General features: G+C 52.8%; 2 protein-coding genes and 1 pseudogene across 13 annotated transcripts; 2 read left to right on the plus strand and 1 right to left on the minus strand.

Moving 5' to 3' along the window:
- Positions 1-1,496: 1,496 nt before the first annotated feature.
- On the plus strand, positions 1,497-5,582 carry DOC2G (double C2 domain gamma). Of its 7 annotated transcripts, none has more exons than XM_077961970.1 (11): positions 1,497-1,549; positions 1,918-2,208; positions 2,376-2,455; positions 2,532-2,603; positions 2,821-2,930; positions 3,013-3,148; positions 3,278-3,328; positions 4,618-4,775; positions 4,872-4,953; positions 5,089-5,185; positions 5,261-5,582. In XM_077961970.1, exons 2-11 carry the CDS (start codon positions 1,962-1,964, stop codon positions 5,389-5,391), a joined length of 1,164 nt encoding a protein of 387 aa, XP_077818096.1. In that variant the 5' UTR covers positions 1,497-1,549; positions 1,918-1,961; the 3' UTR covers positions 5,392-5,582. The 7 variants fall into 7 exon arrangements, 6 of the variants coding, with proteins under 6 accessions (XP_077818096.1, XP_077818095.1, XP_077818094.1 ...); XM_077961969.1 differs by lacking the exon at positions 1,497-1,549 and adding an exon at positions 1,581-1,757; XM_077961968.1 differs by lacking the exons at positions 1,497-1,549; positions 3,278-3,328 and adding an exon at positions 1,588-1,757 and having other exon boundaries at positions 3,013-3,195; positions 4,605-4,775.
- Positions 5,583-5,692: 110 nt separating this feature from the next.
- NDUFV1 (NADH:ubiquinone oxidoreductase core subunit V1) lies at positions 5,693-11,597 on the minus strand. Of its 6 annotated transcripts, none has more exons than XM_077961960.1 (10): positions 11,464-11,597; positions 10,048-10,130; positions 9,804-9,974; positions 8,895-9,078; positions 7,652-7,841; positions 7,014-7,226; positions 6,665-6,831; positions 6,256-6,337; positions 5,969-6,114; positions 5,693-5,862 (listed from the first exon to the last, which is right to left on the minus strand). In XM_077961960.1, exons 1-10 carry the CDS (start codon positions 11,506-11,508, stop codon positions 5,776-5,778), a joined length of 1,368 nt encoding a protein of 455 aa, XP_077818086.1. In that variant the 5' UTR covers positions 11,509-11,597; the 3' UTR covers positions 5,693-5,775. The 6 variants fall into 6 exon arrangements, with proteins under 6 accessions (XP_077818086.1, XP_014969039.3, XP_077818085.1 ...); XM_015113553.3 differs by having other exon boundaries at positions 11,437-11,597; XM_077961959.1 differs by having other exon boundaries at positions 7,652-7,869; positions 8,863-9,078; positions 11,437-11,597.
- Positions 11,598-14,468: 2,871 nt separating this feature from the next.
- Positions 14,469-15,265, plus strand: LOC100423529 (uncharacterized protein NDUFV1-DT-like; annotated as a pseudogene).
- The last annotated feature ends 7,112 nt before the right edge of the window (positions 15,266-22,377 follow it).

Consider the following 22,377-nt stretch of genomic DNA (forward strand, 5'->3'; position numbering starts at 1 on the left):
AAAAAAAAAGTAAAAATAGACAAATGGGATGGCACCCAACTAAAAAGCTTCTGCACAGCAAAAGAAACAACAAAGTGAGGAGCGAGGCTACAGGATGGGAGAAAATCTTTGTAAACCATACACCTGATAAGGGGGCTAATATCCAAAAGAAACAAGGAACTCAATAACAAGAAACAAATATCCGAATTTAAACATGGGCAAAGCACCTGAACATACATTTCTCAACAGACACATGAAAAAATGTTTAACATCGCTAATCGTGCAGGAAATACAAGTGAAAATCTCAATGAGATACCACCTCACACCTGTTAGAAAGGCTACTACCAAACCATAGGAGATAACAGATGCTCGTGAGGATGTGGAGGAAAGGGAAGCCTTACGTGCTATCGGTGGGAAGGGAAATGAGCGCAACCATTTTGGAAAATCATATGGCAGTCCCTTAGAACACCAAAAATAGAGGTACCATGTGATCCAGCAACCCCACTTGTGGATGGTATCCACGGGAATTGAAGTCAGCATGCTGAAGAGGTGTCTGCCTCCATGTTCAGTGCAGTGCCATTCACAACAGCTAAGACACGGCAGCAACCCGACTGCCCAGCATCAGACGGATGGATAGGATGGCGTGTCTACACTGTTCAGCCTTAACAGAGATGGCCATTCTATCATTTGTGACAACATGGATGAACCCAGAGGACGATATGCTAAGTGAAGTAAGCTAGGCACAGAACGACGAATACTATACGGTCTGATTTTTATGTGGAATCTGAAAAAGTTGAACTCCTAGAAGCAGAGAGAATGGTGGTCACCAGGAGCTGGAAAGTAGGGGACTAGGGATGGGGAGAGGGGAGACATTGCTCTTAGGGTACAAAGTTCCAGTCAGGAAGAGTAAGCTGAAGGCCCTATTGCACAGCATGGCAAATATCCCTAACAATAGCACCTTGTGTATTTCACAGTTGTTTAAAGAGTACATTTTAAGTGTTCTTTTTTCATTAGCTTGACTGAATCTTTCTACAATGCATATTGTAGAAATCACATTTCTACATATATCACATCAGAACATCATATTGTACCCCATAAATATCTATGGTTATGTTGATTAAAAATTAAAAGAATAACTGGGGAGAAGAGAGGAGAGGGAATGCTGGATGATTAAAACCAGCCAAGATCCCCTGCAGGGGGTGACCCAGAAACCAAAGGTGAGTAGGAGTGGCCCAGTTTGGGAGGGGAGTGGGCCCTCACTGTGAGATGCCAAGGGGACACTCCTTGGTGAGGTGAAAAGGGGTTGCGCCTCATCAAAGGGTTCGGATTTTATTCCAAGCAGGGGTGGAGGTGGGATGATCTGGTTCATGTTTCAGAGTATAAACTGGCCACCCCCGCAGGGCTCAATCACAGGGGCCCCTTCCTGTGGCTCCCCTCCCACTTTCCCATGCACCCCCTCCCCTCCTCCTATGCGCTCCCTCCTTCCCACTAACCACTTATCACCTCCACAGCCCTCTGTCACCTCCGGGCCTCCAGCCTTCTCACCTGGGAGCAGAGCCACATGATGGTGGTAAAAATAACTCCCTTTGACAAAGTGTGAAGGGGGCAGAGGAAGGAGGGAAGCTGAGCCCCAGAGCTAGGAAAGAGCTCTGGGAGGGTTCTGAGCTCTGGGTCACCCTCGCTCACTGGGGACACAGCAGTCACGGGCTCTACCCCCGAGAGTGCACACCCATTGCCAGCAGCAGTGACTCACACTGGGTGAAGTAGCTCCCAAAGCGGTAAGGACTGGGAGCTGGACTGACTCCCGACACACCCAGTCCCCTCCAAAGCCTGCCACGACCCTCCAGGCTGGGGACTCCCCCGGCCCCTCCCCCAACCCTGCGCTCTGTCCTCAGGTCCCCTGCATGGTATCAGCGATGCTTCCCCCCCCCGCCCCAGTCCTCAGGCATTTCTCTGAGTCCCCGCCCCCCGTCGGGGTCCCCATGGCGGGCACGGCGGCAGCAGGTGGGCGGCCTCCCCGGGTGAGCATGCAGGAGCACATGGCCATCGATGTGAGCCCGGGCCCCATCCGGCCCATCCGCCTCATCTCCCACTACTTCCCGCACTTTTACCCTTTGACGGAGCCTACCCTGCACCCTCCGGACCAGCGCCCCGCGGCGGCGTCTACCATCCGCTCTGCACCCCAGCCGCAGCCCGACCCAGAGCCAGAGAGAGACTCAGACGACAGCAGTGAGTAGGGGCGGGAGGAGGGGACACCCTGAGCTCAGTCCAGCCAGGAGAGGCATTGGGGTGTCCCTGCCATCTGGCCGTGGAGGGGCAAGGCAGGAGGTATGTGCCATGGGTGGGGGCAGATTGAGCTGAGGTAGGAGGTGACCCTGCCTGCCACCTGCCTTTAGCTGCCCTGGCCACCCTGGAGTTCACACTTCTTTTTGATGCGGACAACAGTGCCTTGCACTGCACAGCTCATCGTGCCAAGGTGAGGATGGGGGTGGGCGTCCCTGGGACAGAGGGCTGGGCCACAGGCCTATCTCATACCCACTGTCTGTTCCCAGGGCCTCAAGCCGTTGGCCTCAGGTTCCGTGGACACCTATGTCAAAGCGAATCTGCTGCCAGGGAACAGCAAGGTGAGGGCAAGCCCCAGGCCCCCACTGCTGCCCTCTGGTGGAACATCCAGCCTGCGGCACCCACCTGGCTCTGCTTGGCTCCTCCCCACCCCCCAAGGCCTGGGTCCCAGTTGCTGGGATGTGCAAATAGTGGGAGGTCCTACCAGGGAGGCAGGGTAGGGGGTTGGAGGATGGTCTTAACCCTAGGAGGCCCTGACCCACCCTGCTTGGGCCCTAGGCCAGCCAGCTTCGGACACGCACCATTCGAGGTACGAGGGTACCTGTCTGGGAGGAGACACTCACCTATCACGGCTTCACCCGCCAGGATGCTGTGTGCAAGACCCTTAGGTGAGGATCCAGCCTGGGCCACCTGGGGGTGGAGCAGAGGGATGGGGCTGGCCTGGCCAGGTCTGACCTGGGCGGCCACCAGGCTGTGTGTGTGTGAGGACCCATGGCTGCGGCGACGGCGGCGGGCACCTCCCCTAGGGGAGCTGCAGGTGCCCTTGAGGAAGCTGGTGCCAAACCGAGCCAGGAGCTTCAACATCTATCTGGAGAAGCGGAGGCTGGTAAGTGGGGCTGGAGCACAGGGTGGGGCACAGGGGCCAGGAATCTTGTGATGGGAGCTAGAGGGGAGGAATAGGGAGGGGGACCTGGGCAGCATCTGGCCAGGATGACCAGGCTCTCTTCCCTTTCAGGCCAAGAGGCCCAAGAGCCTGGACACAGCCCGCGGCATGTCCCTCTATGAGGTGGGTAGGACGGCTGGGCTGAACAGGGATGAGGGGGCAAGCCTGGTGGCAGGGGCGTAGGGGGCTTGGAGGAACCTGAGGCCAGCTCTCACAGGCCCTGTGAGCCCTCATTGTCCCAGGGGACAGCCAGGTCCCCAATGGCAAAGTGAGGGTGACTCCCTTGCCAGGGCAGCCCAGAGGAGCTGTGGGGCACTGGGACAAGCAGAGCCCTTGGGGGCACAGCCGGGCAGACACCTGCCTTGAGGCAGAGGCTGCAACTGGCGGCATTTATCCGTGGCCTGAGATGGGAGGCTGGGCAAGGTGGAAGAGAAGACAGACGGGCGGGGCTCACTGGGTGGGGTCTGGCCCTGAGGGGAGTGTGGGGACCACTCCTGGGGCAGGCCGTCCTAGACAGGCCCTTGTCCGGAGGCAGTGAGGGTGACTGCAGAGGTTTCTTTGACGCCACTGGAGACCAAAGACCTAGCTAGAACCCCTGTGGTCAGTGGGGGAGGCAGCTGGGATGCTGACAGCAGGGCCCCCTACCAGCTCCTCCCCAAAGTGCCGGGTGCCCTGCCCTCTGGTGGAACCACAAGTTGCTGCAGCTGTTGATTAGCTAAGCCCAAGTGGCTGAGGCCCACCAAGGTGGCACGAACAGGCCACTTCTCCCAGCGCCAGCCCTGTGTACCCTCTGCCCCAGATCCCAAGCACAACAGCGCCCAGAGCATGGTGGGTGCTCACAGAGCACTCCCGCATTCCTGAGAGCCGCCTGTGAACAAGGTGGTGGGGCTTTCTGCAAAGGGAAACCTACCCTGCGGGTGAGAGCAGCACATCCTCCTGAGGCTTCCTCCCTGAGCCTGTTCAGAAGCACCAGGGCCCAGAGTGTGGCAAAGAACACTCAGAATCTGGTCCCCAGAGAAGTAAGGGGTGAAGAGGGTGGGGTTTTGAAGAGATCTGCTTCTCCTTGGGAAGTGAACATCCTCTCAGAGCCACTTGCCTACAGGGATGGCTACGGGCACCGGATGGGAGACCACTTAGGGAGCTCCTGGCATGTCAGCCAGTTCCCTTCCCCTCCATGACAGACGTATCTGACTGGTCATGTGGTCAGCAAGCCTCACCTTTGATCAGGCCCTGGAGGGTACAGCTGACCCATAGGACCGCTTCCACGGCACTGTGCGAGTGGCTGTATTGGGAAATGAAGCCATTGCCCCTGATTTCTTTGGGGCCAGGTTGAGCTTTCCTGCCCAGAGCGCGAAGGCTAAAGGGGCTGGGCTTTGGGCTGGATGGGGGCTGACCTCAGCCTACACCTGCAGGAGGAGGTGGAGACAGAGGTGGCCTGGGAGGAACATGGGTGCGTCCTGCTGTCACTGTGCTACAGCTCTCAGCGGGGTGGCTTGCTGGTGGGTGTGCTGCGCTGCGTCCACCTGGCCCCCATGGATGCCAATGGTTACTCGGACCCCTTTGTGTGCCTGTGAGTGAATGGGGTGGGCAGGTGGGAGGTGAGGACAAGACGGTGGCTCCTCACCTCTCCAGGGCCACACCTAACCTGCCAATCCTCCCCGATCAGTTTCCTGCATCCAAATGCAGGGAAGAAATCTAAATTCAAGACCAGTGTTCGCAGGAAGACCCTGAACCCCGAGTTCAATGAGGTGAGCCAGGACCAGGCAGGTCCCAGCCAACCCTGGCCTTGACATGCTGAGCCACTCCCCTGCTGAGGCCTGCTTCTTAAACTTTGGGAGAGCCAAGGCTGCCTCCTTCCCACCTCTCTGCCCTTCTCCCTGCAGGAATTCTTCTACTCAGGCCCACGGGAGGAGCTGGCCCAGAAGACGCTGCTAGTGTCTGTGTGGGACTATGACCTGGGCACGGCTGATGACTTCATTGGTGAGTGGGAACATGAGGAGCTGGGGTGGGGGCCCAGTAGGCTACTGGCGGTTCCTGACCCATCCCCCATGGCAGGCGGGGTGCAGCTGGGCAGCCATGCCAGTGGGGAGCGCCTGCGGCACTGGCTTGAGTGCCTGGGCCACAGTGACCACCGCCTGGAGCTGTGGCACCCACTGGACAGCAAGCCTGTCCAGCTCAGCAACTAGCCCAGGGGCCCTGCCTGCCGCCCCTCCACTACAGCTGCCTAAAGTGTCCCCACAAAAATGATGGAGGTTGGGGCTGCCTCACCCATCACGCCCCCCAGTCCCAAGTCAGAGAGGTGTTTCCTCTCTCCCCGCTTTCACATTCACCCCCCCCCCCAAATCATGGAGCCGAAATAAACATCTCTTTCAAGCCAGACGAGACCCTGTCCTTCCTCTGGCCACGAGGCAGACTGGGCCCTGTTCTCCCCTCCCACCCTTGAGGATCCGGTGCTGGGTAAAGGGTAAAGAGCACAGTCACAGCAGCTGCAGCGGGAGGGTGGGCAGCACTCGCTTTATTGTCCAGCATTCCAGACGGACAGACACAGGACAGCAGGCCAGGGTGGTGGGCTAAGAGGCAGCCTGCCGGGCCTGATGCTGCTGGGCAAACCGCTGCATCCGTTCCTCAAGCTCCGGCCGAAAGTGGCGGATCAGACCCTGGGGTTGGTGGGGGGACTGTGTGAAACAGAGTCCAAAAATCCCCCAACACCCTGGGCCCTTGATGCCACCCACCCTCCGCGCTACGCAGAAGGGCGGTGAATACCTGCACAGGCCAGGCAGCCCCGTCACCCAGGGCACAAATGGTGTGGCCTTCTATCTGCTTGCTGATCTCCCACAGGGAGTCAATCTCGGCCAGCCGGGCGTCCCCCCTCACGAAACGAGCCATCACCTTGTTCATCCAGTCCACACCTGCAGCCACAGCCACAAGAGAGGGCCAGATGATCTCCCCAGCCAGGATGTGGGATGGTGCTTGAGGGGTGCAGGCCACATGGTGGGGTGGAGGTTAAGTGAAGCCACGGCAAGCAAACCCCCAGCCTGCCCGCTGCTCACCCTCGCGACATGGGGTGCACTGGCCACAGCTCTCGTGCTTATAGAACTCAATGAGGCGGGCGATGGCTTTCACGATGTCCGTCTGGGTGACAAGGGGCAATCAGCAGGCACCCACGGCCAGACAGAAGCCTGGGCCTCAACCCCCTAGTGACAGCCCCTCCCCCAGTTCCAGAAGCTCTTCCCAGCCCACCCAGCATTCTGGCCTCCTCCAGCCTCCCTGGGCCCCCTGTGCTGCCCAGACTCCGGGGTATTCTCCTCAGAGCGGCCTTCCTCCCTCCTCTTCCACCTTGCTTTACCTCAGGCTGCAGGAACTAAGACCTGAGTGCTGGCAAGAGGGTTTTCTGGGAGGCCCAGGGAGGAAGACAGCAACCAGGAGGGCAGGGACTGGGGCTGGTGTGTGAACCCTTACCGAGCGGTCCATGACGATCACCGCAGCTGTGCCCAAGCCTGTCTGTGCCTGTACCAGCGCGTCGAAGTCCATCAGCACCGTCTCACACACAGACTTGGGGATCAGTGGAGTAGACGAGCCACCAGGAATCACAGCAAGGAGGTTGTCCCAGCCGCCCGTGACACCCCCTGGGGCCCCAAGTCAGTCCCCAAAGGGATGCATGGTCAGGGCTGGGGCCGGCACACCTGCCTAGTCCTGACCCCAGGCCCTTAGTCAGCCCCTAGACCCAGCCCCGTCTCCTGAGCCCTCCCGCTCAGGCTCTCTTCATGGACACCTGTCCACCCACATCCTGGCTGGCCCCAGGCCTTACCAGCATGCTTCTCAATCAGTTCTTTCAAGGGCACAGACATCTCCTCCTCCACAGTGCAAGGGTGGTTGACATGGCCAGAGATGTTGAATAGTTTGGTGCCTGAGTTGCGCTCTCTGCCAAAGCCAGCAAACCAGGTGCCCCCACGGCGGCAGATGGTGGGGGACACTGCCACTGTCTCCACGTTGGCCACAGTTGTCGGGCAGCCAAACACTCCTTCAGGAAAATGGGAAGACAACTGGTGGCTGCTAGTGGGTGCGGCAAGTTTCCTGGCAGGGAGGTGTGTCCCAGGGTCCTGCTCCCATGGCAGAACCCCTGCTCTAATATCCCCTTATCATTCTTATCCCTGCTGGACCCCAAACTCCAGAGATGCCTCATTGCCTTGTTCACCACCATGCCCTTAGCCTCAGAACAGGCACTGTGAAGGTGGAGCCACAGAGCAGCATGGGTGTGGGGGGACCGAGGCAGGAGGAGGGACTGCAGGCAGCCCTGGGGGAGCCTGTGTATTGTTGCCAGCCTACTCTTTATCTGACCCCAGCCGGGAAGGCACTCAGAAATCCATAAGAACAATTCGAAGGGAACCTAGCCAGATCCCAGGTGTCACAGGACACAGTCTGACCCAGGGTTACGCCAGGCCTTACCCACGTCTGCAGGGAAGGGGGGCTTCAGGCGGGGCTTGCCCTGCTTGCCCTCGATGGACTCGATGAGCGCTGTCTCCTCTCCACAGATGTAGGCCCCAGCCCCGCGCACCACAAACACGTCAAAATCATAGCCAGATCCACAGGCATTCTTGCCAATCAGACCTGCCTCATAGGCCTCTCGGATGGCCACCTGCAGGACAAAGGTGTGACTTTCCCAGCTGACCCCCAGCCCAGGGGTCAGCCTATAACTTCAGGAGTCATGAAGCCCTTGAAGGCCTCCTACGGTGAGGATCCTAATGCTCCTGGTATAAAAAATTTTGCTAGACAAATTGGAAAACTTGACTATAATCTGCAACAGATATGCAAGAAGGAACACGTAAGTAAGCTGCTTTGCTGCCAGGAAAATAAAAGTGAAGTAGCTATTATCAGGTCTCCTAACTACCCCAGTTTGTAAGGAAAAATAAAAGTCTTTATAAAATTAAAATAAAGGCCGGGCGCGGTGGCTCAAGCCTGTAATCCCAGCACTTTGGGAGGCCGAGACGGGCGGATCACGAGGTCAGGAGATCGAGACCATCCTGGTTAACATGGTGAAACCCCGTCTCTACTAAAAAAAAAAAAAATACAAAAAACTAGCCGGGCGAGGTGGCGGACGCCTGTAGTCCCAGCTACTCGGGAGGCTGAGGCAGGAGAATGGCGTGAACCCGGGAGGCGGAGCTTGCAGTGAGCTGAGATCCGGCCACTGCACTCCAGCCTGGGTGACAGCGCGAGACTCCGTCTCAAAAAAAAAAAAAAAAAAAAAATTAAAATAAAAATGTAATTGCCTATATCCTTATTGCCTTAACCTATTTTATTTTTCTGTATTTCCTACAGATATAAGTATTATTCATAGTTCCAAGCAATGAACATAATGTATTTTCCCCAAATAGGAATTATTTATATTCATAATTATTCAGCTCTCTTGCTAAACACATAGTTCCACTTATGTTCTTCTTGCTACTTGTTGTTATAATAAATACTATTATTTTTGAAGCAAAAAAAAAAATCATACCAGCAGCATTAGGACCCCTGGAAGGTGGCTTTGGGAGCCAAGTCCCATTAGGGATGCATGCAAGACTGGCCACCACTCCCCCAGTTCAACCATTGAGAGACCAGGTGCTAACACCTCAGAACAACTGTGCTGGGTGAGGGGTGTGTAAGTGCACACTGAGCACCTTCTCATCTGCCCACGTCTCTCCCTGCCCACCTGCAGATTGGAGGCCTCATTGTAGAATTCCCCTCGGATGTAGATATAGGCGGCGCGGGCGCCCATGGCCCGGCCCCCAACCAGGCAGCCTTCCACCAGCTTGTGAGGATCATGGCGTATGATCTCCCGGTCCTTGCAGGTGCCTGGCTCCCCCTCGTCTGCGTTCACCACCAGATACTTGGGCCTGCAGGGGCCCACAGGTCAGACAGGCTACAGGGCCACCAGGGCTGGGTCTTCAACTCCATGCTACCCCACTCCACCCAGGGAGGCCTCAACGATGTCTCCTCAGACAGCCAATCCTTCACTGCCCTCCCAACATGTCCCAGGGGCTCTGCTTGCTCACCACCAAATGACAAGGAGCTTACTGCCTATTCTATCTTTGGGCAGCTATAACCACAAGAAAGGTCTTCATTCGGCTCATCCAAACATCTCTCCTTGTGTCTGCCCCTGAGAGCCAGATTCTGCTCTTGGTGACAAAGAGCATTCCTCAAGCTCTACCACCAAAAGGAGGTAAAGCAGGTGACATTTATCATTTGCTTTATGTGCCAACCAGCATACAGGCCAAAAGCTGTATGAACATTATCTCTTTAATCCTTGCATGGTATCACTGTACCTATTTACAAAAAAGCTAAGGTTCACAAAGGCCGGGAAATTGCCCAAAGCTCTATGATTAGGAGGCAGAACTAGGATTTGAACAAAGTCTGCCTAAGTCAAAATCATGTGTTGATTCTGCTACGTAAGTCTCCCCTGTGGAAGTCCACAGAGTAAGTCCCATCCATTTAAGGCCTGGGAACATGTGCCCACCTCATTCATGCTGTTTTTAATTAAAGAGCCCAAAGGTCCAGGGAAGCCCCAGCCACCCCTAAGGTCTCTCCCACAGTCACATCTGCCCCACTCCCCAGCACACACCTGCCATCTGAGGGCTTATTCATGAAGCTCCACTTGAGGCCAGTGGGGAAGCCAGCGCCTCCACGGCCCCGCAAACCCGATGTCTTGATCTCACCCAGGATCCAATCGGGCCCCTTCAGCAGGATCTCTTTTGTCTTGTACCAGTCACCTCGACTCAGGGCACCTTTCAGCCTGGACAGAGTAGGGAAGGCAGTGAAGGGGACGCCTTGCTCCGGGACCCAACACACGAAGGGCACTGTCTCACCTCCAGTCATGGCGGCCGTACAGGTTGGTGAAGATCCGGTCTTCATCCTTCAGCGAGCCAAATGAGGTTTTCTTGGGTGCTGTCTGGGGAGACAGAGGGTCAGGAGGCCCAGCAGCGCTCTGGGGCCATGAGGGATTGGGCCAGAAGCTACAGAATCTTGTGTCTCCCTATTTAGGAGGGGCTGGGCTAGGGCTAGGGGAGCATCTATAGCATCACAGCTACCACTGCCACTTAGTAACCTTTTTTTTTTTTTTTTTTGAGACAGACTCTTGCTCTGTTGCCCAGGCTGGAGTGCAGTGGCATAATCTCAGCTCACTGCAACATCCACCTCCCAAGTTCAAGTGATTTTTGTGCCTCAGCCTCCGGATAGCTGGGATCACAGGCTTTCACCACCACGCCAGGGTAATTTTTGCATTTTTAGTAGAGACGGGGTTTCACCATATTGGCCAGGCTGGTCTCGAACTCCTGACCTCAAGCGATCCACCCGCCTCAGCCTCCCAAAGTGCTGGGATTACAGGCATGAGCCACCGCGCCCGGCCATTAGTAAGCATTTTGTTTAGCAGATACTGGATGGAAGCATTTTACATTCAAAATCCCATTTCATCCTCATAACAACTCTGATAGGAACGATTTTCTCTATTTCACAGAGGAGAAAACTGAGGCTCGGAGCAAAAGGAACTTATGGAACGTCTCACAGTCAAAAGCAGCAGGTCGAATTTGAGCCCAGGTCTGTCGGTGGCCAAAGCCCACACCTGCATCACAGCACCTCACCGCCCCACAAGCCGAGTGTGGGCATGGCCCTTTCCTGGCCTGGCTTTGGGTAGGCCAGGGGCCTTTTATATTCCTAACTCGGCCGAAGAGGCGAAATGTGTTTACTGATGGGAAAGAAATGCCTCCCTAACACACACATGATGGAGCGGCTCACTTAGGATGAAAATGAGGAGCCCCACGACCCAGTGGAGAGCGCCCCAGCTAAGGGCGATGGGATTCCCATCCGTGTAAGAGCACTTTTCAGCCACTTCAGGGTGCAGAGCAGTGGACAGGAAATCAGGAGGTGCGCATCCCTAAATGGGGCAATGACCCCTTCACGCCCTACAAGGCTGTTAACAAAGAAGGAACGAAAACAAGGGCGCTTCATAACCTGCAAAACTTCCGCCAGGCCGAGGACTGTGAAACAAGGGAAGCTAGCAAGCCGGCGGGCCAAGGGAGTCGGCCCCGCCATGGGACCCGTTCCCCTACTTCAACCAGGCCGGAGCGGGAGTCTTCCCGCCTGGCCTGGGGAGAAGGGCTCTCCAGAGGCCACTACAGACCCCAGGGACTGCTCGTGCACAGGCGCGGCCGCGACACCGGGCCCCGAAAACCCCTGGCCCCAGCCAGGCCGGGCCTCACCGTGTCGCCGCTGAAACGCACAGATACCCGAGAGGGGAGCGACCCGCCGAGCAGCCGCCGTGCTGCCAGCATCGCGGGGGGCCAGCTGGGTCACCTCAGGCTGTCACCTTCACAGCACTCAGGCTGAGGAACTGGCGCGATAGAAACGCTAGGTGGCGCACAGGAAAGACGTCACGCTCCCGACGCCGGCGCCGCGCACTGGCATCGCTGCACCCCTTCCGCTTCGCCCGCGGCCCCGCCTCCTTGGGGGAGGGCGGAGAGGCCAATGCCTTGGCGCCGGGACTTCTGGGAGATGTGGTCCCGCCGGCCTAGGGCCCGCCTTCCTCCCTCTGCCCGGCTGGCATTTAGTGGCGGCTGTCCCCACTGCTCTTTCGCGCCCGCCTTAGCCCGCTTCACTTCGTGGACTACGCCTGCTGGCTCCCAGCCTTTCATGCCACGAGTAAACAAAACTCGCATGTCGCCTTCTGCTGGGTCCTGATGTGTTCCACTTTCTATGGATTTGGCGTTTAGTGTGCACCTGCTGTATGCATCGGTGTATCATGGGAGGAGGGAGAAGTCAGGCAGGCCACAGCCCGATCCTCACGACTACGTTGCAGTTATTCTGCCCAGTCTGAGCCCTGCCAGACTGTGGACTTCCCCACCCTGGGCGTCCGTGTGCTTGAGGAAGGACTGCAGACTCCAAGGCAGGGGGTTGTTCGCAGAGGTCTCCCCGGAGGGCCTCTCACGGAGTCCTAGGCTGGAGTGAGGCAGAGAGGATGCAGATGGTCAGTGCATGGCACATCCTTTTGCTGGCGCAGCTGTGTGGGCAGCAAGCCACCCAGGTGCCGAGGCAAGAGACCCAGGGCACGCACGAACTGTTCCAGCATAATGAAATATATAAAATAAGAATCGTTAGACTAGATATAGATCATAGATATGATTATGTATGAATATCATTAATCATTAGTTTGTTATAATTACTCTTTATTCCAATATTATAATAATCCTCGCTCTACAATCATAACCTAGAAAAAACCAGGCCATACGGAGATAGGAGCTGAAGGAACATAAAAGTGACCAGAAGACGAGTGTGAGCCCTCTGTCACGCCCAGACAGGGCCACTAGAGGTCTCTTTGGTCTAGCAGTAATGCCAGCGTCTGGGAAGACGCCCATTGCCAAGTGGACCGTGGTCTAGAAGTAGCATCAGTGCCAAGGAAAAACACCCGCTGGTTAGCAGAACGGGAAAGGGAGACCGACCAGGAAAGGGAGTCTCCCTTTCCCCAAGGGGAGTTTACAGAAAACTACTCCTCCACCTCTTGTGGAGGGCCTGCTCCCGCCCGCAGTTATCCGGAGGCCTAACCGTCTCCCTGTGATGCTGTGCTTCAGTGGTCACACTCATAGTCCGCCTTCATGTTCCAGAGGCCTTTTAGATAGCAGTAGCAAAATTAACGAAAGTACTAAAAGTCTCTAATATGCAGAAATAATGACATAAGCTGTTTCTCTCTCTCTCTCTCTCTCTCTCTGCCTTGCCTGCCAGGCAGGGAGGGGCCCCCTGTACAGTGGACACGTGACCCACGTGACCTCACCTATCATTGGAGATGGCTCACACTCCACTCCTTACCCTGCCCCTTTGTCTTGTATCCAATAAATATCAGCACAGCCTGGCATTCAGGGCCACTACCAGTCTCCGCATCTTGGTGGTAGTTGTCCCTTGGGCCCAGCTGTCTTTTCTTTCATCTCTTTATCTTGTGTCTTCATTTCTACAACATCTCGTCTCCACACATGGAGAGAAAAACCCACCAACCCTGTGGGGCTGGTCCCTACACCGCTGAGTTCTCTCAGCCCTTTTAAGGAGAGTCCAGCACTTTGTGCTTCTGCCCAAAATCCTGGCATGGTCCCTGCTGCCTTTGGAATCAGCCACTGGTCCAGGATTTAAGGGCTTTGCAACCCCGTCCTTCACCAGGGTCATCACGCCCAGGCCACTGCTGTGAACCCCACCCCCGTCCCCCAAGACCCCTGCCATCATTAGACTTTAGGGCGTTTGTGTCACTGTCCCCTTCCCTCGGTTTTCCCCTGACCTGGGGAGGTCCCTCTGTCCTTTGCCTTCCCAGGAGGACTTGGAAGCCTGATGAACTCATCTTTTTCAGTTTCCTGGAACCCTCTGCTCTGGTCCTCGTGATGAGAGTGACCTTTCTGGCCTGCTCTCCCCAGCTGTTTTCCAGTCCTCCTGGGAAGGAACCATCTCTGTTCTTTTGTGCTATAATCATCCTTTCTGATCTCTCTAAAATGTGCTATTCACAAAACTCCTTTGCAGCTATTTTTCTCACATACCCCACAGCAGCCCCACAAGGTGTTCACTCCATTTTGTCCATGAAAAAACTGAGGCTCAGGGGGATTTTGTCCTTTGTCTGTGGGCATGAAGCTGCTGAGTGGTAGAGCTGGACTGGAATCTAGGCCTTTCTTCCCTCCCACAGTGCCCCGCACAGAAAAACCTACAGAACAACTGACGCGCATGTGACAGTCACTGTGGACGTCAGTGACATTCCCAAGAGAGGCACCAAGAGCATCTCTCCCCTGTCTGAGGTTGCCCAGACAGGTAGGGTAGTATCAGGCCCAGAGCCCAGGAGTCCTGGCTGCCAGCCCCAGGCCCCCTCTCTTGGGCAAGGAAAGAGGTTGCCTAGGCAAAGCTGGGGATTACACAGCTAATCCGGGCTCAGACCTGAGTCCTCGGATCCCTCCCTTTGGGGCAGAAGAAGGGGGGCGGGTTGGAGCCATGGGTGGATTCCTTCCTCATCTCTCTCTAACTGGGTCAAAGGAATACAGGCTGAAGGAGAGGCAGGTTGGGGATGCTGGGGACAGGAGATGCTGGGCATGGAGGGTTGGGAAATGGAGAGTGAGGGGCAGGAGCCTCTGTTCATTCAGTGGCAGGCTCTGTGCCAAGCACTTGCCATGTGTTACCTCCTTAATCCTCCAAAACTCCATTCTCAGGAATGATGAGCCCTGTTTTCAGAAGCAGAGTGTCCGCATGGCTGAAGCTGAGTGGCCTGCCTAGGATGACACAACTGCCAGAACTCGGCCTGAGGTCTCCTAATGACAAATCCCCCACTGGTCCCCACCCACTGGAGCACCTGCTTGCCAAGCTTCTCAAGTGAAGAAGGAGATCCACTCTGATGTCGTCTCCCAGGAGCCTCCTCTGCAGCATCTCAGGTCCTGGCTCTCACCTCCTCAGCACCCATCCCATCCTGTGTCACTCTGTGTATCAGCCTCCCCCACCAGCCTCCAGACCACAAGCCACGGGGTATCAAGGGCTTGTTCCTGTTCCACTGATCCCACATCCACTGTGTCTATCTGGTCAACTTTACCTTCCAAACATTCCCAGCACAGTGAGAGATGGCTGTGGCCCTGTCATCTCTCACCTGAAATTAACAATGTGTCCTTGGGGTCTCCCACCCTCACATTTTGGCTTCTCCAGCCCCTTCTCTGCAAACATGGAACAGTGGGATTATTATAAATCTCAGACCCGTTTTGCCCCTTTCCTGCCTGAGAGTTTTTGTGGTTCCCCACTGCCCTCAGAACAAAGCTGAAGACCCTTTGGCCTGCCATTCCAGGTCCTTTGTGGCTGCCACCTGTCGACCTCCCCAGTTCCAGCTCCTTTGGTTTTGCCTATGCAAGCTGGATCTGCACCAGAGGCTCTGTCTTCCTCCCGACTTGGCCCTACTCCTCCTAGGAGCCCTTTGGACATCACCTCGCCCAGGAAGTTTTCTGCAACCACCCTACAACCATCCCTATAAACTTCATAAAACCAATTAGGGAAGAAGTAGGGGGGAAAGATGAAAATAAACCAAGCCTTCAGCACACTCAGCATTCATCATGAGGTCAGCTGCTCTCTAACCTACTTCCTCATGGCTGTTTGGTGCCTGTTGTCCCGGAGTCACAAAGACCCTAGATTATAGCTGCCCTTAACTGCTGTATAAATAACAACTTGAACATGAAATGTTAAATTTTCCTTTTGAAATATTCCTCCAGGTCCTGCATGTTGATAAAACTACTGACTCAGCTGGTCCCCATGAGGAGCTGGCTCACCTAAGGATGCGATTTCCAATCCCAATTATTTCATGCCCCTTGCTCGGATAATCAGCAATCCCAAATATCCAGCCCTTTGCCCTCCACAATCTCCTTAAAAAACCCAGCCCAAAACTCCTTGGGGAGATGGATTTGAAGGTCTCTTCCCATCTCCAAACTTGATGCCCTGCAATCATTAAACTCTTTCTCTGCTGCAAACCCTGCTATCTCAGTGTAATTGGTCTGTTACTGCATACATATGGGCATACAAACCTGCTAGTCCTACAACAACCCCATGCAACTATTTTGAGCATCTATTGTCAGGCCCAGTGTGAGGAAGGCATGATCAGATCTTCCCCAACCTCCAGCACAGAGCTTCTCAAGGGAAGGACTTACTCAATATTGTAATCAAATATTATATTTGGAAAATGAAAAACATCAATTTTTTTCCTGCATTTGAAATTGAATACCAAAAAAGCAAGAAAAAAGTAATAACATATTATGACCATCCTAACAATACCCGTTACTGTTTCTACGTGATTTCTTAAAAAATATTTATTTATTGAGATGGAGTCTCGCTCTTGCCACCCAGGCCAGAGTGCAGTGGTACAATCAGCTTGCTGCAACCTCTGCCTCCTGGGTTCAAGCGATTCTCCTGCCTCAGCCTCCCAAGTAGCTGGGATTACAGGTGCACACCACCACACAGGCTAATTTTTGTATTTTTAGTAGAGACAGGGTTTCACCATGTTGACCAGGCTGGTCTTGAACTCCTGACCTCAGGTGATCCACCCACCACAGCCTCCCAAAGTGCTGGGATTATAGGCATGAGCCACTGTGCCCAGCTGGTTTTCTAGGTGATTTTAAAACACTTCACAGTAGCATATTAATATACTGGTTCTTAAAAGTTTAGACCTTTACCAAAAAACTATAAAGTCCCCTCCTGCCATCTTGGAGCCAAATGCTGTTGAATCTGATATCATCTTCCAATCCTTTAAAAAAATTACTTTACTTGTGCTTTTACTTTACTTATATTTACCCACAGAAAAATATGAGTGTTTGGTGATTTTTATTTGCAGTAATGGCATTTTGTACGTTTGATTTGAGACGGGTCTCACTCTGTCACCCAGGCTGGAGTGCAGTGGCAAGATCATGGCTCACTGCAGCCTTGACCCCCCAGCCTCAAGTGATCCTCCTGCCTCACCTTCCTGAGTAGCTGGAGCCAAAGATGTGCGTCACCATACCGGGCTATTTTTTAAAATTTGTATATACACGGACTCTCTATGTTGCCCAGGCTGGTCTCGAACTCCTGGGCTTAAGTGATCCTCAGGTCTTTGCTTCCCAAAGTACTGGGAATACAGGCATGAGCAGCTGCACCAGCCTAGTATTTCGACATAATGAGTCTACACCTTGCTTTTTTCATTCAACACAATGTTTTTGAGATTAGTCCACGCTGGCACAAATAGATTTAGAAACATGATTATCTGCAAGTGACATCAAAGCTTCAAGGTTAAGGGCTTGGATTCAAAATCCTGCTTCTGTCACTTCCTACCAGTGAGATTTTATGACCCCTGCCTCAGTTTCCTCAAGTGGAAAATGAAGATAACATATGCCCTAAAGGAGTGATGGTTAGAGTTACTGAGAAAGTGAACGAGGTGCTTGTAAAGTGCTCAGAGCCATGCCTGACACACAGCAAATGTCCCAAGAGTGTTTAACTCCGTGAACAGAATTCTAAATGAATTCAGAGAAGAACCATGTCTTTACAATCACGCATCTTCCCAACCAGGGAATGGTCACTCCCATTGATTCAGATCTTTTAGCTCCTTCACTAAAGATTTAGAATTATTTTAAATTCTGTACTTTTTTAGTGCAGGAATTTTCTGTGATATTTTTGTGGTTTTATGTTTTTGTAATCCCTTTTCTGATTACATTTCTAATTGGTTGTTGCTTGTGAATGGAATACTATCGATTTACCTTTTTGATATTGTATCTAGATGACTTCATGGACTCTGCTATTACAAAAGTTTATCCAGGCCAGGTGTGGCAGCTCACGCCTGTAACCCTAGCACTTTGGGAGGCTGAGGCAGGAGGATTGCTTGAACCCAGGAGTACAAGACCAGCCCTGGCAACAGAGTGAGATCCCATCTCTACAAAAAAAAAAAAAAAAAAAAAAGAAGTGAAAACTTCGCTGGCCGTGGTGGTGCACACCTATAATCCCAGCTCCTTGGGATGCTAAGGCAGGAAGATGGTTTGAGGCTGGGAAGGTGAGACTGCAGTAAGCCATGACAGCACCACTGTGCTCCAGCTTCAATGAGACAGCAAGACCCTGTCTCAAAACCAAAACAAACAAACAAAAAAACTAAATAAAGGATTTTTATTTTATTTATTTATTTTTTATCTTTATTTTTGGGGGGAGGTGGGGACGGAGTCTCGCTGTGTCGCCCAGGCTGGAGTGCAGTGGCGCGATCTCGGCTTGCCCGAGTAGCTGGGACTACAGGCGCCCGCCACCACGCCTGGCTAATTTTTTTTTTGTATTTTTAGTAGAGACAGGGTTTCACCGTGTTAGCCAGGGTGGTCTCGATCTCCTGACCTCGTGATCCGCCCGCCTTGGCCTCCCAAAGTGCTGGGATTACAGGTGTGAGCCACTGCGCCCGGCCAATAAATGATTTTTTTTTTTTTTTTTTTCGAGACGGAGTCTCACGCTGTTGCCCAGGCTGGAGTGAAGTGGCGCGATCTCGGCTCACTGCAAGCTCCGCCTCCCGGGTTCCCGCCATTCTCCTGCCTCAGCCTCCTGAGTAGCTGGGACTACAGGCACCCGCCACCGCGCCCGGCTAATTTTTTGTATTTTTAGTAGAGACGGGGTTTCACTGTGGTCTCGATCTCCTGACCTTGTGATCCACCCGCCTCGGCCTCCCAAAGTGCTGGGATTACAGGCTTGAGCCACCGCGCCCGGCCAATGATTTTTAAAAGGCTACATCAGTGTAGTGTGGGAAGTAAAAAATAAAATAAATAAATTGTACCCAGTCAAGCTTTTCTTGTTTTGTTCTTGTTGTAGTTGTTGTTTTTTGAGACAGGGTCTCACTCCATCACATAGGTTGGAGTGCAGTGGCATGATCATAGCTCACCACAGCCTTGCCCTCCCAGGCTCAGGTGATTCTCCCACTTCAGCCTCCCAAAGTGCTGAGACTATAAGCCTGAGCCACTGCGCCCAGCCTGCTTTTCTGTTTTCCCTGCTGGTGATCAGAGTCTCATCAGGCTGGTCTCGAATTCCTGACCTCAGGTGATCCACCTGCGTTGGCCTCCCAAAGTGCTGGGATTACAGGCGTAAGCCACTGTTGAGAAATAGTAAGGACGGTGTCTCTTCCTTTCTAATATCAGGTATCTCGTTTCCTTTCATTATTACAACAACTAAAAACTTCAGAATAAGGCTGAATAGTGGTGGTAGCAAGCTTCCTTATCTGGGGTGTGACTTTAATGGGAATGTGTAAAGGTTTGACATTATAAACCAAAAGGAAAATTCTAAGCCCCTCACCCATCCGAGTGGACCTCTCCTCTCAGCAAGCACTTTCCAAAGTTAACCTGAAAAGCTAGTTCAGGCCATGATGAAAAGGGGAGCTGGACATGCCTCATTATACCCTCCTGTCTTTGGGAATTACTGATAGAACAGACTCTTTTTTTTTTTTTTTTTTGAGACGGAGTCTCGCTCTGTAGCCCAGGCTGGAGTGCAGTGGCCCGATCTCAGCTCACTGCAAGCTCCGCCTCCCGGGTTCACGCCATTCTCCGGCTTCAGCCTCCCGAGTAGCTGGGACTACAGGCACCCGCCACCTCGCCCGGCTAGTTTTTTGTATTTCTTAGTAGAGACGGGGTTTCACCGTGTTAGCCAGGATGGTCTCGATTTCCTGACCTCGTGATCCGCCCGTCTCGGCCTCCCAAAGTGCTGGGATTACAGGCTTGAGCCACCGCGCCCGGCCTAGAACAGACTCTTATGTCTGACAAGGAACATTGATGATCTATTCTCTCCGAAGCCTGCTACCTAGGGGCTTTATCTGCATGACAAACTGACAAGGAACATTGATGATCTATTCTCTCCGAAGCCTGCTACCTAGGGGCTTTATCTGCATGACAAAACCTTGGTCTCCACAACCCCTTTGTAACCTAGACATTCCTTTCTGTTGATCACTCTTTCAACTGACTGCCAATCAGAAAAACCTTCGAATCCACCTAGTACCTGGAAGCAGCCCCCAACCTGCTTCCTATGTTTGGAATCTTACATGTATTGATTGATGTCTTATGTCTCCCTAAAATGTATAAAATTAAGTTGTGGCCTAACCACCTTGGGCACATGTTCTCAGGATCTCCTGAGGGCTGTGTCACAGACCACCAGTCACTCACATTCAACTTAGAATAAATATCGGCTGGGCACAGCGGCTCACGCCTGTAATCCCAGCACTTTGGGAAGCTGAGGCAGGCAGATCTCTTGAGGTCAGGAGTTCAAGACCAGGCTGGCCAACATGGTGAAACCTTGTCTCTACTAAAAACACAAAAAATTAGCCAGGCGTGGTGGTACATGCCTGTAATCTCAGCTACTGGGGAGGCTGAGGCAGGACAATTGTTTGAACTTGGAGGCGGAGGTTGCAGTGAGCCGAGATCGTGCCATTGCACTCCAGCCTGGGCAACAGAGCAAAACTCTGTCTCCAAAAAAAAAAAAAAAAAAAAATACATCTCTTCAAATATTGTACAGAGTTTGACTCTTTTTGTTGACAATATTAAGGTCCTCAGTTCTATTTTAAAATTTTTTTTTATCTTTTCATATCAAATGCCTTAGGCCAGAAGTTTTTCACTGGATGCTCATAAACAGAATTCCTGTGAGTGGATTTCTGATTATATTCCTGCTAATTAGTAGTAGCCATTTGTGAAAAATAAAATAAAGACAGAGTGACTGCAGAAAAGAACTGTCAATCCAGGTGCAAAGGGAGAAGACATTCTCAACAATAACACCTTAAACCTTCTTAGATAAAGCTGGCAGCTGGAAACATTCACCAGTCTCTGGTTTATTCTCTTCTCTGACATTTTTTTTTTTTTTTCACCCTCCCAAGTAGCTGGGATTACAGGTGCATGCCACCACATCCAACTAATTTTGTATTTTTAGTAGAGACAGGGTTTCACCATATTGGTCAGGCTGGTCTCGAATTCCTGACCTCAGGTGATCCACCTGCCTTGGCCTCCCAAAGTGTTGGAATTACAGGCATGAGCCACCATACCTGGCTTCTGACATCTTTTATTGTCCTCTTCTGCTATATGTTTTCTCCCCCAGTCACCCAGAGGTTTCTTTCATGGCACCCACTGCATTCTTTTTTTTTTTTTTTTTTTTTTTTTTGAGACAGAGTGTTGCTCTGTCGCCCAGGCTGGAGTGCAGTGGCCGGATCTCAGCTCACTGCAAGCTCCACCTCCCGGGTTTACGCCATTCTCCTGCCTCAGCCTCCCGAGTAGCTGGGACTATAGCCGCCCGCCACCTCGCCCGGCTAGTTTTTTGTAGTTTTTTTTTTTTTTTTTTTTTTTTTTTTTTTTTGGGACGGAGTCTCACGCTGTTGCCCAGGCTGGAGTGCAGTGGCGCGATCTCGGCTCACTGCAAGCTCCGCCTCCTGGGTTCACGCCATTCTCCTGCCTCAGCCTCCTGAGTAGCTAGGACTACAGGCGCCCGCCACCGCGCCCGGCTAATTTTTTGTATTTTTAGTAGAGACGGGGTTTCACTGTGGTCCCGATCTCCTGACCTTGTGATCCGCCCGCCTCGGCCTCCCAAAGTGCTGGGATTACAGGCTTGAGCCACCGCGCCCGGCCTTTTGTAGTTTTTAGTAGAGACGGGGTTTCACCGTGTTAGCCAGGATGGTCTCGATCTCCTGACCTCGTGATCCGCCCGTCTCGGCCTCCCAAAGTGCTGGGATTACAGGCGTGAGCCACCGCGCCCGGCCACCCACTGCATTCTTAAGAAAGTACCTTTAGCTTCCAAATGGCTTGCTTAAAAACTGGGTGTGTAGGCTGGGTGTGGTGGCTCATGCCTATAATCCCAGCACTTTGGGAGGCCGAGGCAGGTGGATCACGAGGTCAGGAGATTGAGACCATCCTGGCCAACATGGGGAAAACCCATCTCTACTAAAAATACAAAAATGAGCCGGGTGTGGTGGTGCGTGCCTGTAATCCCAGCTACTCGGGAGGCTGAAGCAGGAGAATCGCTTGAACCAGGGAGTTGGAGGTTGTAGTGAACCGAGATCAAGCCACTGCACCCCAGGCTAGTGACAGAGCAAGACTTCTCTTAAAAAACAAAACTGAGTTATGGGCAATTGTAGTTCAGGGCTATAAAATTCCATTTGCCCTAACTGATCTGGGTGTGGCTTGTCTGGTTGCTCAGAGGAATCTTGGAAATGGGCCTCTCCTCCTATCGGGCATGAAGGTAAAACATGCTGAGAACTCTGGCCTATTTATCTTTGAACAATTAGTGTGTGTGACAATTGTCATAGCAACAGTAAGATGTTTGCTGAGGCTTTTGGCAGAGACCGTGATTATGTTATGAAAACTCCCTTTGAAAAAAATAAAAATAAAGTAAAACAAAAGAAAAAAAAAAAGAAAACTCCCTTTGAGTACACAGTTCTATCATGAAGGCGTGCTCAGTTTCATGGAAGGCTTTTTCTGCATCTGAGATGATGTTGCTTTTCTTCTTTAATCTGTGGTTAATCACATCAATCATTTTTCTAATCTGTTGACCTAACGGGGTGGCAGAGTGCAGTGGCTGAGAACACAGAAGGAGGCCTCTCTGGACTTAATTTTGGATTCTTCCACTGAATCAGCTGCGTGTCATGGAGCAAGTTCCTTGACCTCTCTCTGTTTCAAGGTGGTGTTGTGACGATT

This window comes from Macaca mulatta, chromosome 14, assembly GCF_049350105.2.
Source record: "Macaca mulatta isolate MMU2019108-1 chromosome 14, T2T-MMU8v2.0, whole genome shotgun sequence".
In the NCBI taxonomy this organism is placed as follows: domain Eukaryota; kingdom Metazoa; phylum Chordata; class Mammalia; order Primates; family Cercopithecidae; genus Macaca; species Macaca mulatta.

Excerpts from the sequence above, each read along its gene's own strand:
- DOC2G (XM_028833155.2), top strand. The coding sequence starts at position 1,884 with ATGGTATCAGCGATGCTTCCCCCCCCCGCCCCAGTCCTCAGGCATTTC. Across the intron at positions 2,209-2,375 it reads GAGAGACTCAGACGACAGCA|CTGCCCTGGCCACCCTGGAG; the intron begins GTGAGTAGGGGC and ends ACCTGCCTTTAG. Across the intron at positions 3,329-4,617 it reads GCGGCATGTCCCTCTATGAG|GAGGAGGTGGAGACAGAGGT; the intron begins GTGGGTAGGACG and ends CTACACCTGCAG.
- NDUFV1 (XM_077961956.1), bottom strand. The coding sequence starts at position 11,508 with ATGCTGGCAGCACGGCGGCTGCTCGGCGGGTCGCTCCCCTCTCGGGTA. Across the intron at positions 6,832-7,013 it reads ACTGATTGAGAAGCATGCTG|GGGGTGTCACGGGCGGCTGG; the intron begins GTAAGGCCTGGG and ends TTGGGGCCCCAG. Across the intron at positions 5,863-5,968 it reads GGGCTGCCTGGCCTGTGCAG|GGTCTGATCCGCCACTTTCG; the intron begins GTATTCACCGCC and ends CACCAACCCCAG.